General features: G+C 39.0%; 1 protein-coding gene across 1 annotated transcript in view; it reads left to right on the top strand.

Moving 5' to 3' along the window:
• The window catches only part of LOC125240608 (ATP-dependent helicase brm), a 78090-nt gene that overhangs the window by 47031 nt on the left and 17928 nt on the right, over positions 1–13131 (top strand). Inside the window, exons 17-24 of the mRNA XM_048148568.1 lie at positions 3202–3368; positions 3732–3920; positions 4426–4584; positions 5004–5175; positions 6515–6624; positions 6741–6861; positions 6947–7132; positions 7536–7732. Coding sequence (XP_048004525.1) covers positions 3202–3368; positions 3732–3920; positions 4426–4584; positions 5004–5175; positions 6515–6624; positions 6741–6861; positions 6947–7132; positions 7536–7732 — 1301 coding nt within the window. The remainder of the gene's footprint in view (positions 1–3201; positions 3369–3731; positions 3921–4425; positions 4585–5003; positions 5176–6514; positions 6625–6740; positions 6862–6946; positions 7133–7535; positions 7733–13131) is intronic.

The raw sequence follows: 13131 nt of genomic DNA, 5'->3' as shown, positions 1-13131 counted from the left end.
GCCACTACCGGAGAGAAGGTACTACGATCACACTCAGGGTAGGACAGTGAACATTGCTCGCTGCTCACCGGCACGCCGCTGCAGAACAAGCTGCTTGAGCTGTGGGCCTGCTTAACTTCTTACTGCCTTCCATCTTCAAGAGCTGTTCTACGTTCGAACAGTGGTTCAACGCGCCCTTCGCCACTACCGGAGAGAAGGTACGATCACACTCAGGGGTAGGACAGGGAACATTGCTCGCTGGCACTCACCGGCACGCCACTGCAAAACAAACTGCCCGAGCTGTGGGCGCTGGTCAACTTCTTACTGCCTTCAATCTTCAAGAGCTTTTTTAAGTTCGAACAGTGGTTCAACGCGCCCTTCGCCACTACCTTCTTCTTAATCTGAACTGTCCTATGATACCAGAGTGTTCGATACAATCTATAAGAAGACAAAATTGTATTGTCAGCGTTTACGTCGCAGAGTCATTTCATTAAAAATCAGCGAATGTTTTAGATAGGTCAGGGAACTCCCTGAGCATCACATTTAAAACTCTAATTTTCATCTAGCTCAATTAATCCGCAAAACCTTTATTTGTGAGTGTGTTTAGTAAAACTTCCCACTTTGTCAGATACCATTAAGGTGGCTCGCTTTCCATACAAAAAACATCTACCATTTATTTAGTCACCGCACACTACAACTAAATAAAAATATGCGCATACATCTACTATACATTATCCGTCGTCGCGGTAGTGAATGAAATACATTGTTTCATACAGAAATCATGGACAAATCCATGTGAATTTTTTATTAATTTTACGTAAATGTGCGTGCCAAATTTTGTGTACAGACACAGAGCCGTCATATTTCGCGCATTTTTAATTGACATTGTCATCAGTGACACTTGGCTCTTGACAAGTAATTATTAAAGATATTGGTTTAGTTAACTCAAGCAGACTCAGAAACAATGACGCATTTTGTCAATAAAGATACATATCGTATATTTCGGCACTGCTAATGTAAATCGAAATGGCGTCTTGGTCAAATGCACCGATTATGAAGCAGGTGATTCTGAGTTCGCAGTTTTTTTTAATCATTTGACCTTTTTTTGGATTTTTTTTTATATATTTTTTAAATGGAATATTTGACTATTACTATATTGCTTTCCTATTTTTTATTTTCATACAAAAATACAATACAATCCTTTATTATGCCTTTGTTGATAAAATAAAATATTACACGTCTGGTATAATACATTATACATAGGTCAAAGTGTGGGCATAGTATTAGTAATGTATTGCATTTACTGAGCTGGTTGACCTATGTTATTGTTGTGTGAATGTTTTTCTTCAACAACTAAATGGTTATATACAAGAATATGGGTAGCTTTTGCACATTGTAATTTTTCCTCAGTCACCCGTTGACCACGAACGCTGTAAAAGTGTTCGAAACATCGGGATGAATTTTAAACTCATTATACGCGATTTAATCCGTTTTCATAGTTTTTATTTCATGAGTAACTATCGCGGTAACTGAAGACAATATTAACTAATTGGTTACAAATAATAATTATCATCAAATTATCATCAATATAATCTGGTCCAGGCAGGCAATTATGGTCACGCGATAAATGATAAAACATCTGGCCGTCCCTATAATCGCACTTACTAATAGTGCGACAGGGACGGCCTGATAGTTTATCGTCTATCGCGCGACCATGCTACCCGTGCTGTACTAGCTTTAGCCCGCGGCTTCGCTTGCGTTAGAAAGAGACAAAAGTAGCATATGTCACTCTCCATCCCTTCAACTATCTCCACTTAAAAAACATGTCAATCCGTCGCTCCGTTTGGCCGTGAAAGACGGACAAACAAACAAACACACATTATCTTTGGTGAAACAACGAATTCTTCCACTTCAGATTATAGAGTAACCAGCTTTTCCCATTTATAATAAACTAGCTTTTGACCGCGGCTTCGCTCGCGTAAGAAAGAGACAAAAAGTAGCCTATGTCACTCTCCATCCCTTCAACTAAATCCCCTTAAATAATCACGTCAATTCGTCGCTCCGGTTTTGCCGTGAAAGACGGACAAACAAACAGACACACACCGTTTCCCATTTGTAATATTAGTATGGATTTGACATTATTATTTATATTTAAATAATTATATATGTATAGCCCAATTTCGTCGGTAACAGCGTGTTACGTAATGGCGTCGTTGGTGAACAATCGTCTGTCACGCCGTGAAGGTGCGTTCGATTCCCAGGATTCTATAAACTTTTTGTATTTTTTTGGATATAAATTTCGTTTTTTTTATTGACCGAGCAAGAATGGAGAGCCGAAGGTATCAATTTTATCTTAGAGAACATATTGATTTTTTTATTGTCATTTTGATTTTCTATTTATTAAGTTGAGATATAAAACACAACTTTTAATACCCTCGCTAAATATAATATTTTATCGAAATCACTCCTTAGATAAAAAAAGTCCACTTGAGTTTTTAAAGCATTACGTTACTCAGTTAACTATTGCATTTTCATTTACTAATTTAAGATTTCAAAAGCGATTTGAATACCCTTGCTCCATCCAAAATAAACAATTAGAAAAAAAAAACATTCGGATCGTAGTTTAGAAACTAAAATTTATCTATTCTTTTTGGAATTTTTTAAAATATCAGATTAGGATAATTATGTTAGAAATTCTGAGTTCGACGAACCCAAAAATTATTACCATGTAAGATAATAGGTTTTTAATCTTTTTTGTGGAAAACGCTCAGTAACTACTGTACGAGTACATATACATTTATGTATAATAATAAAACAAAAAATAGTGTCACATAGTGTTGTGTTCCTGCTGGTGAGTAAGGCTGCCAGAGCTCAACGAGGGTGCGGGGTGCTGACGACGGGAGGACTTACGGAACTAATTTGTTCCGTCTATTGTCCTTTGAGTCGTCGGCAATCCAAACCCTCCTTTGAACTTGTACACTCCTTTTTGCTGTGCGTACGCAGCAAAGGGGAGTGTACAAGTTTCTAATGGGGCGGCAACGCGCATACGACACTCTTCGAGTTGCAGGCGTCCATAAATAAGACTGCGAGATTTACTTGTATCTTTTTATGAATAAATTGACAAAGCGGCTTTATATAAAAATGTGGGACGTTTTCCCGTGCACAATTGCACACTCACATTTATACATTTATGGGTTGTCAGTGACATAAGTTGTGTTACAGGTGGAACTGAACGAGGAAGAAACGATCCTCATCATTCGCCGTCTGCACAAGGTGCTGCGTCCCTTCTTACTCAGAAGGCTGAAGAAGGAGGTGGAGAGCCAGCTGCCCGACAAGGTGGAATACATCATCAAGTGCGACATGAGCGGCCTACAGCGGGTCTTGTACAAGTATGTATAGCTTTATCCTAAGCATTTATAGCCGGTCAACATAGTTTCTAAGTACGTGAAATTGTAACTTTCGATGGGATGATATATCATCGCGCCTACATTTTTTAAATTTGCCGTGGAAATAAAATAAATAAACAAGGCTTCTGTTGCGGGTACTCAGACAACGATATTGTGTGTATAATATACATATACACACAATACATAGAATACATCCATGACTCGGGAACAAATATCTGTGCCCGGCAGGGTCACTGCGCGCTAAGCCAGACCGGTCGTCAAAAATGTCTTAAGACTATATGCCATGGTCATGGTCCAAAGTCTTCTGTCTCGGTCTGAGTCCTAATGTTTTTTTTTATTTTCCAGGCACATGCAGTCTAAGGGCGTGCTACTGACGGACGGCTCCGAAAAGGGCAACAAGGGCAAGGGCGGCGCCAAGGCGCTCATGAACACCATCGTGCAGCTGCGCAAGCTGTGCAACCACCCCTTCATGTTCCAGCACATCGAGGAGAAGTTCTGCGATCACATCGGCACCGGCGGCGGCGTTGTGTCCGGGTAAGATACTTCTACAAAAATATAATAAAATACAGAATCATTGTGACGTAATAAAGACAAGGCGCTCATACACATCATCTGCAGCGGTGCTTGAAGATTTCTCTTCTCAATAAGACGCGACTGAGTTTTGGGTAATGTGCTGAAATTTACTGTCAGCAGATTTGCGTAGTTAACTTTGACGAATTCAGCCATCATATTTTATTATTTCTAGAACTCTAACCCCCTTATTCATAAACGTTCACTAATGTTATCAAGCCGATAAAGTTCGTTGGTCCCTATCTATAACACCGATACGTCGGAAAGGGAGAAATTAACTTTATCGGCTTGATAACTTAAGTGAACGTTTATAAATAAGGAGGTAAGTGTGTGGATGTTCCTAAAAACTATTTGCGTTTTCGATACCCCTGTGTCAATTCGGCTTTCTGCGAAATATTAATGTATAAAATGTATATTTTGATTGGTTAATATTTTGATGAGTCTAATAGAAATGAATGTTGTCTCCCAGGCCGGACCTGTACCGAGTGTCGGGCAAGTTCGAGCTGCTGGACCGGATCCTGCCGAAGCTGAAGCAGACTGGGCACAGGGTGCTGGTGTTCTGTCAGATGACGCAGTGCATGACCATCATCGAGGACTACCTGTCGTGGAGGGCCTTCCAGTACTTACGGTCAGTGCTTATGCGGATATTCCCTTCTTTTGAACTCTATTTTTAAGTAGGATTCAATTCGTATAATGATGACGCCCTTATACCTTATAAAAGATTTACACTAATTAGCGCTGCTAAGCAATTTGAGCCACTGCATACGTCCTTGTTGAAATTTTAGGCCTTCATAGGTATTACCTGTTATATAATTTCTATGACATTAGGTTTTACGTTTCAACTGTTGAAAGCACAGTTATTTTCCCGAAGAATCACTAGCCACTACCAACTGAGTTGGCAGTACAGCAGATAAAATAATGTCCGAAAAATTGCAATAAAGCAAAAAATTAAATTCTGGATAATGGAAATTCTGTCGGAATCTTAGTCATACATACATGAACAAGAGGTTAATGGAATACTTTAAAAAATATATAAATAATGTGTAGGTTGGACGGTATGACGAAGGCGGAGGACCGTGGCGACCTGCTCAAGAAGTTCAATGACGTGGACTCTGAGTACTTCATCTTCTTGCTATCTACGCGTGCTGGCGGTTTGGGTCTCAACTTGCAGAGCGCTGACACCGTCATCATCTTCGACAGCGATTGGAATCCGCATCAGGTACACTATACAATTAACTAAAACGAGGGGATGACGAGACGAGGGAATGAAACGGGATGAGCTAAAAGCCCTTCCACCAGCGGCTATAACTTATAGCCACTGGTGTGCTTTGCTGCCAGTCATAACCACTTGACAGTCCAGCCCGCGCGACCATATTCCGGTCAACCGTCCGGGTTTTTAAGCGACGCGCGCAGCGCGCTGCGCATTCACAACTTTTTACAAAAACGTCTGTATCTTCTAAACTACACAAGGTATAGTTAAAAAAAAAATACTTCGGTATAACTGAACGTACAGTACTTGAAATAAAATTATAGTGATAGTAAAATATGTATGATCATATACTATAAATCAAGGTTAAACTTATGTAATCGAAAAAAAAAATGAAGAAATTTTTTATTTGACTATTACTTAAATTACAGGAAATTTTGAGCGATGACCCCCTTTTTTTATTACGTATTAGAGAAATATACTATTTTACCTTTATAATGATACCACAACCAACACATACAGTTCTCATGAAGATATCCAAAAAAATTAAACAAATTCAAAATCAAACACAAACACGCGGAGTTTGACAAGGCACTGCCGAATTTATTTTTTCATTCACTAAGTAACGAGCGTACACTGCCATCTATACTTTTTGTAGCAAACTATGTAGTTAGGCTACGTTATTGTATCAAGAGAATAAGTAAATAATGCCGCAATATTTCGCTAGAATTTTTTTTTGGATACTATGCTATCGTAGGACTGTCAAGTGGATAAGCACGAGTATTTATAAACAAACTTGGCTATGCGAGCGTACCAACGAAATGAAAATTGATAGGCGTCGTGGTCGAAGTCGTCCGAGAGAGTAATATAAAATGAACTAAGCTAGCCAACTGCTTAGTGTGAGGCATGAGCGCACGCTCACAATGGACGTGCGGCGTGCATGTCAAACAATAGGGAACTAGACTGTAGTTCAAATAAAATATTTTATACCATGCACGAAATAAAGCATCAGATAAATATTAAGAAAGTTATTTTTAAATCCAATTTCTATTTAATAAGTCAGGTATAAATATATAAAGTAACTGAGTTTACCGTGACGTTACTGAATTCGATTTCATATAAATTCCATATTAGCAATTCGTTCAAATTCGTTTTGACAGTTCTTAAAAAGAAGCTGATTTGACTAGGAGGCAAGTAGCCTATTGAAGCTCATACTAAGTGTCCTGAGTGGACGCCGCATAGCACGCCCCGCCAACCCAGGGTCCACTTAGGCCTTACACTTACAGACATGATTATTTCACTACAGTATTCAGCTATTGCTAGATATAATATGGATTTTATTGGTTGACAGGATTTGCAAGCTCAAGATCGAGCGCATCGTATCGGTCAGCGGAACGAGGTGCGAGTACTGCGGCTCATGACCGTTAACTCCGTCGAGGAGAGAATCTTGGCTGCAGCGAGGTTGGTTACTATAGTTAATTACTATTTTCTTGCGCATTTAAAGTAGATATAGTGACCAGATCATTGGATTTGGTAATTTTATGGTATGGCATTGTATAATTCAATGATTTATCCAGGTACAAGTTGAACATGGACGAGAAGGTCATCCAGGCTGGTATGTTCGATCAAAAGTCGACGGGCTCCGAGCGGCAGCAGTTCCTTCAGAGCATTCTTCACCAAGACGGGGACGATGAGGAGGTACGATCGCTTACCTCTCCTTAAGGTCGCTGTTTTCTATTGTTTTGTTGAGAGTAAAGAATTTCTAAAAGGACCTTTTTCACAGGAGGAGAACGAAGTCCCAGACGATGACCTGATCAACGAGATGATAGCGCGCTCGGAAGAGGAGCTGGAGATATTCAAGCAGATCGACATCGAGCGGCGCAAGACGGAGACGCAGTCGCGGCTCATCGACGAGTCTGAGCTGCCCGACTGGCTGGTCAAGAACGATGATGAGGTCGTCTGCAATAAGGTGAGTATAGAATAAGCCCTTTTTCAGTACAACACTGTGTGCTTGCTGCATTCAGTCCCATTGAGTCGAGATGCTCCGTAAATTGCGATTTTGCAATTCGTATGTAGCATAGAATAACCGCCTCGATATCTAAATCAAGCGAGCGGCGCCAACCCGAGGCGATGGCGATGTCGTCCCTCTACTCTTAGAAACTTAAGTAGGTCGGCATCGAATCGATTATCATCAGGAAAGAAGCAGTCTTTGCATGACAACACACATAATAATACACTATTGGCGGTTAATGCAAAATTGCAAACCTTTTTCAAACAAGGAGTGGCACAAAACCATCTAATTAAGACTTGTAATTTTTCATTAATAATTGGGAAAAACGTTAATTGCTTATCTGTATCCATCCTTCCATCAGGGCCAAAGCTGGAGCTTCGTCGACGAAGACGAGATCCTCGGCCGCGGCTCCCGCCAACGCAAGGAAGTGGACTACACGGACTCGCTCACCGAGAAGGAGTGGCTCAAGGCCATCGATGATGAGTTCGAGGATGAAGAAGATGATGAGGATGATGACGAGGTGCTCGACAAGAAGCGGAAGAAGGGCCGCAAACGACGGTAACGTTCCACTGATATTTTAGCTTTTGTTTATTTATCTGTGCTCGAACTACGCTCTCAGCTAGGAGTGGCTCAAGGCCATCGATGATGAGTTCGATGATGAGGATGATGACAAGGTGCTCGACAAGAAGCGGAAGAAGGGCCGCAAACGACGGTACCATTACTACTAATATTTTAGCTTTTGTTCGTTGATTTAAGCTTGGACTAAACCAGCCATTCTCAAAGTGTGCTCCGCGGACCCCTAGGGCTCCGCAAAGCCTCTCTGGGGGCTCCGTGTGAAGTTTGGGTACCTGATATGCAACTTCAACTCTCTTCCATAAAACCAAATATTCACCAATTGATAAAAAATAACAGTTTCATGTAATACCTCACATTAGAATCTAGTGATTAGATTTTACTATCATGATTGCTTATTAAAATAAAGATTGCAATAAAAAGGATTTAAGGGTTCCGTCAGATGTTTTACTTCCTAAAAGGGTTCCATGGTAAAATAAGTTTGAGAACCGCTGGACTAAACAAACTCTTAGTCGAGATCATACCTTTTTACCCGATTGCAGTAAGGGCGTATATAATTTATTCTATGTCTCATTTTACGTGATTTAAAGCTTACATTTTACCTAAAGCTTAGTTCCATGTTAAAATAATCGTCATGTTAGTCGGAAGAACATCTACACTCAGTTCAGGCTTACTTGTCCAATCATGTAAACAAACACTGCTGGAAAACATTATCTCAATTTTCTCTGGAATTACACATTTTAACCATCACTTAAAATGTTATTATTCACTAATTAAACTCACAACGTATTGAAATCAATCAAAAAACCACTGAATAATATCATTTCTAGAACGATTTTCATCAATAATTGTACACTCAGTTCAGGCTTACTGGTCCAATCATGTAAACAAACACTGCTGGAAAACATTATCTCAATTTTCTCTGGAATTACACATTAACCATCACTTAAAATGTTATTATACACTAATTAAACTCACAACGTATTGAAAATGAAATCAAAAAACCACTGAATAATATCATTTCTAGAACGATTTTCATCAATAATTGTAATTACGAACGGATGACATAAAAAAATCCTGACATTACTAAGTCTAGATTGTCTATGAGTCGCAATGTTGGGATGACAACTTATCGTTATGAACGATCGATATTAACGTTAGAGTTTGTATAGCTTGGAAAAAATGCGTTGATATTAACTACAATAATTTATCAGATTTTTAACCGACTTCTTTACGTAGAAGGAGGAGGTTCTGTATTCTGTTTCGTATTTATGTTTTATGTACTTATGTTCATCGATGACTCCGAGAGCCACGATCCGATTTTAATCATGTTTCTGAAGAAAGCGAAAGTGAGACAAGCCTTTTTCACAGGATTTTTCAAATGTGACGAAAAATAATTAAATTTTGGTTTTAACATACCTAGACATTGTGTGACGTAAAATTGAAAATCCTCTGATGACGTCAGCAGCGAAATTATCGTTAATACATCATTTTATCGACACTTCCAATCCCTAGTAATTGTCTTTGACCATATTTGACGTTTCGTTTGTTTACTATATTGGACAAGTAAGGCTGAACTGACTTTATGTCTATCTATGTTGTTTGGGGGCAGGGCCGGATTAAGGGTAGAGCGAGTGGAGCGGCCGCTCTAGGCGCCGAATGGTAAGGGGGCGCCAAAATCGTCATTGCGTGGGCGCACAAATAGCCCAGAATGGCGAGAGGAGCCGGGAATTATATTCAACTATTGAAAATCTAGATCTTAAGAGAGAAGTCTGCAGTGGATGTAGATGTGGTGACAAAGATTGAGATGGGTATGTTCAGGTGGTTCGGGCATGTAGACAGGATGGATGAGAGGAGAGTAACGAAGAAAGTATATGAAAAAAGAGTGGAAGGGTCAGTGGAAGACCTACGCGAACTTTTCTTGTTCAAATCGGGGAAATATTGCAAAAAGGCCAGGTCAGAAGTACTCGAAACCGACGAGCGTGTATGAGAAACGTTATGAAAGTGTGTGAAGCGAAAGTGATTTGTCAGGATCGTAGTAAATGGAAATCCGTGATCTCTGCCTACCCCTCTGGGAAACAGGCGTGATTGTATGTATGTATGTAATGTATGAAAATCTAGATTTGTGATTGTGATTTGTGATTCAGATTATCTGAAAAGTAGCACCATGTCCAACATTCATAAGGTGGAAGCTGTTGCTAGGGCGACGTGAAAGATGTTTCTAGCTCTAGCCAAACCACATTGTTGCGAATGTTGCGATGCCGAACGACAAAGTCAAAGTTACGGGACTATCCAAACGCTCAGTGTTTATCCACAATCCAAAGCGGAGTTCCTCTTAAAGTCAAAGGCGCAAAACGTCTCAGAGAGGCGCAATTTTGTATGAGTCAAAGGAGCGTCAGCGTGGTGACTTCTAAGCACTAGGAAACCGAAGGTCACGTGTCGTAATGGCAAACCACCGATGCCCATTATGGCATCCCGACGCTGACAAAAGAGTTACTTTACTGTGGCCTAATTACTTAACTCCGTGTTATAAAAATAAAACTGATGACGAAATAAGTCCTAGAAGTCGAGAACGTAAGCACCCTGTGAAATCTAAATACCCCAAAATATGCCAAAGTTCTGCAATTAGAGTCGAACTTCTCGACTTCGCAATGTCTGTCCAAGTTGGACATTGTTTTTCTCTCCCATTCCTTGCCGTGGCCCTGAACTGAAGCTCAAATCCGACTGTTATCAGTTCTTGGTCTACCAGAGCTTGTGGTCTTTGGTCTCTTTTGTTTCATTACAGTCATTTGTCTTGTCCTAGTGAACTCCTCAATGAACACGCCGCGCAGGAAAACTTTAACCTCGCGTACGTTTGGCCTATGAAAGACAGGGGCTTCACACCTCCCCATAAATACATACATACATAATAGGAAAAATTTTCGCGCTCGCTTCGCTCGCGTTTACTAATTCTGCCTGTTACAAATACATGTGATATATTTTAGTTAAATACTTAGTCAAATGGTTGAGGTGTCAGGCGGACACAGCGAATCTATAAGGATAGCGTTTTGGCTTCGGACCTTAAAAAAATTTAAACAAGGGGGCGCCAAAACCATATCTCGCTCTACCCTGATCGAGTGCGCGGGCCGGCGCTGTTTGGGGGGCGTCAATTAATCACGTCATACTGTATAGGGGGGGAGGAGGGGGTCATGGAAAAATCACCAAATATCACCATGGGGAGTGGGAGGGTTAGGAACATATCACGTGTATTTTTTTTGTGATACACTGTATTATAGTTAGTAAAGAAAAAAATCATATTTCTGATCTTTTTTTTTATATCAACTTTTACATAACCAGACTGTCAAAACCTGAGCTGAGTTTTAAAAATTCGCGCGCTGTAATTTGCCTCGCAGTCGGCACTTGCGTTGTGCAGTGCAAAGAGCTGTGTGCAGTCGATTATTTTTAATTCTCAAAGATTTTTGCAAACTATTGCCCTCATCAGCTCATCACGTATATTTAATAACACTTAAAAACCGGCCAAGTGCGAGTTAGACTACGTGTTGCGATGGTTCCCTACATCACAAGAAGAGCTTAAGCCCTTTATGCTAATAATCGATATTTTGATCAATTTCTAAAAAAGACGAAACATAAATGGATGTACATATTATGTAATATTCAAACGCACTCTCACAATTTCAAAATATTTGATAACTCCGTGCAGCGGCAGTGAGTTAAATTCGTAATTTGAGTTTTTTTCTTTTAACGCTTGACTATAGATTTCTTATAGGTTGTCCTGTTATCTATACATTAAAGGCTAATTTTTGAAATACTTATAAAACGCTTTTTCATTTGATATGTAACACAATATAATTCATAAAACTTAGATTTTTAATCTTTACTTTTACCCCCCAAAAGTGGCTCCTATAGTTAATTTTCTTTTATTTAAAGTACTTGTCCGTCTTTGGGTCACAGGTTTTACACATGTGTGCCAAATTTCAAGTTAATCGGTTCAGTAATAGTTTCGGTTCAGTGGTTTCCTTTTTGAGGTACGGAACCCTAAACATTTATTAAAAATGTAGGGGTGAAGGTTTAATTCCCATAAAAATAAATTATTTCGTGCCTGTTTTGGTTGATTCGTTGTTTGTACATATTATGTAATATTCAAACGCACTCTCACAATTTCAAAATATTTGATAACTCCGTGCAGCGGCAGTGAGTTAAATTCGTAATTTGAGTTTTTTTCTTTTAACGCTTGACTATAGATTTCTTATAGGTTGTCCTGTTATCTATACATTAAAGGCTAATTTTTGAAATACTTATAAAACGCTTTTTCATTTGATATGTAACACAATATAATTCATAAAACTTAGATTTTTAATCTTTACTTTTACCCCCCAAAAGTGGCTCCTATAGTTAATTTTCTTTTATTTAAAGTACTTGTCCGTCTTTGGGTCACAGGTTTTACACATGTGTGCCAAATTTCAAGTTAATCGGTTCAGTAATAGTTTCGGTTCAGTGGTTTCCTTTTTGAGGTACGGAACCCTAAACATTTATTAAAAATGTAGGGGTGAAGGTTTAATTCCCATAAAAATAAATTATTTCGTGCCTGTTTTGGTTGATTCGTTGTTTCATGTATTCGAATAAAGTCTACTTAAGTTGCGAATGGGGGGGTCAAAAATAAGCCAAAAACGTATGACGTGATTAATGAACAGAGAACAGAACATAAGAACGATTAAAATAACCATGTTATCGGCTGTGTTCCTCCGAGTAAAGTAATGCTGAATAGTGAGCATTGAAAATGAAATGAAAATGAAATATTTATTTTTCAAGTAGGCATATTACAATGCGCATATGAACGTCAAATAAAGCTACGCCGGCTCTAACCCTACGCCTCAGCCTCGAGAAGATTTCAGTCCCCCCTCAGTTGGGAGGGGGGTATCCACTATGGGACCGGCAAGAAACTCGGCGGGCAACTTCTTTTCAAAACATTACATCTTATAACTAACATGCATTAAATAACAAGATACAATTTAACATGCAAAAGTATTCATCAAAGAATATGAACAGACTAGGTACTCTATGGCAATTAATTTCAATAAATTATATTATTGCTTAATAATACGTCGTTCTTCTTCAGAGAAAACATATCAAATTGTCACAGAAGAAAAAGATAATATGAATCTCAATATCATTAAATATGTAATTTACCTACACAACATAAAATATAAAATATTTGATGTGCTTTCTTATCTGAACTGTGTCCTCTATACATAATACAATTATTTTAATTGCTATTCGTTTTTTGTAGTTTCTGGTTCGGGCCATGCATGATTGTCTGTCAAATAGTCCTCGACTCTGTAATAAGCCTTTAACATCAATGATTTTTTTAAGTAGTTCTTAAGAGC

This window comes from Leguminivora glycinivorella, chromosome Z (assembly GCF_023078275.1).
Source record: "Leguminivora glycinivorella isolate SPB_JAAS2020 chromosome Z, LegGlyc_1.1, whole genome shotgun sequence".
Lineage (NCBI taxonomy): Eukaryota > Metazoa > Arthropoda > Insecta > Lepidoptera > Tortricidae > Leguminivora > Leguminivora glycinivorella.
This window is presented reverse-complemented; position numbering and strand designations above follow the sequence as displayed.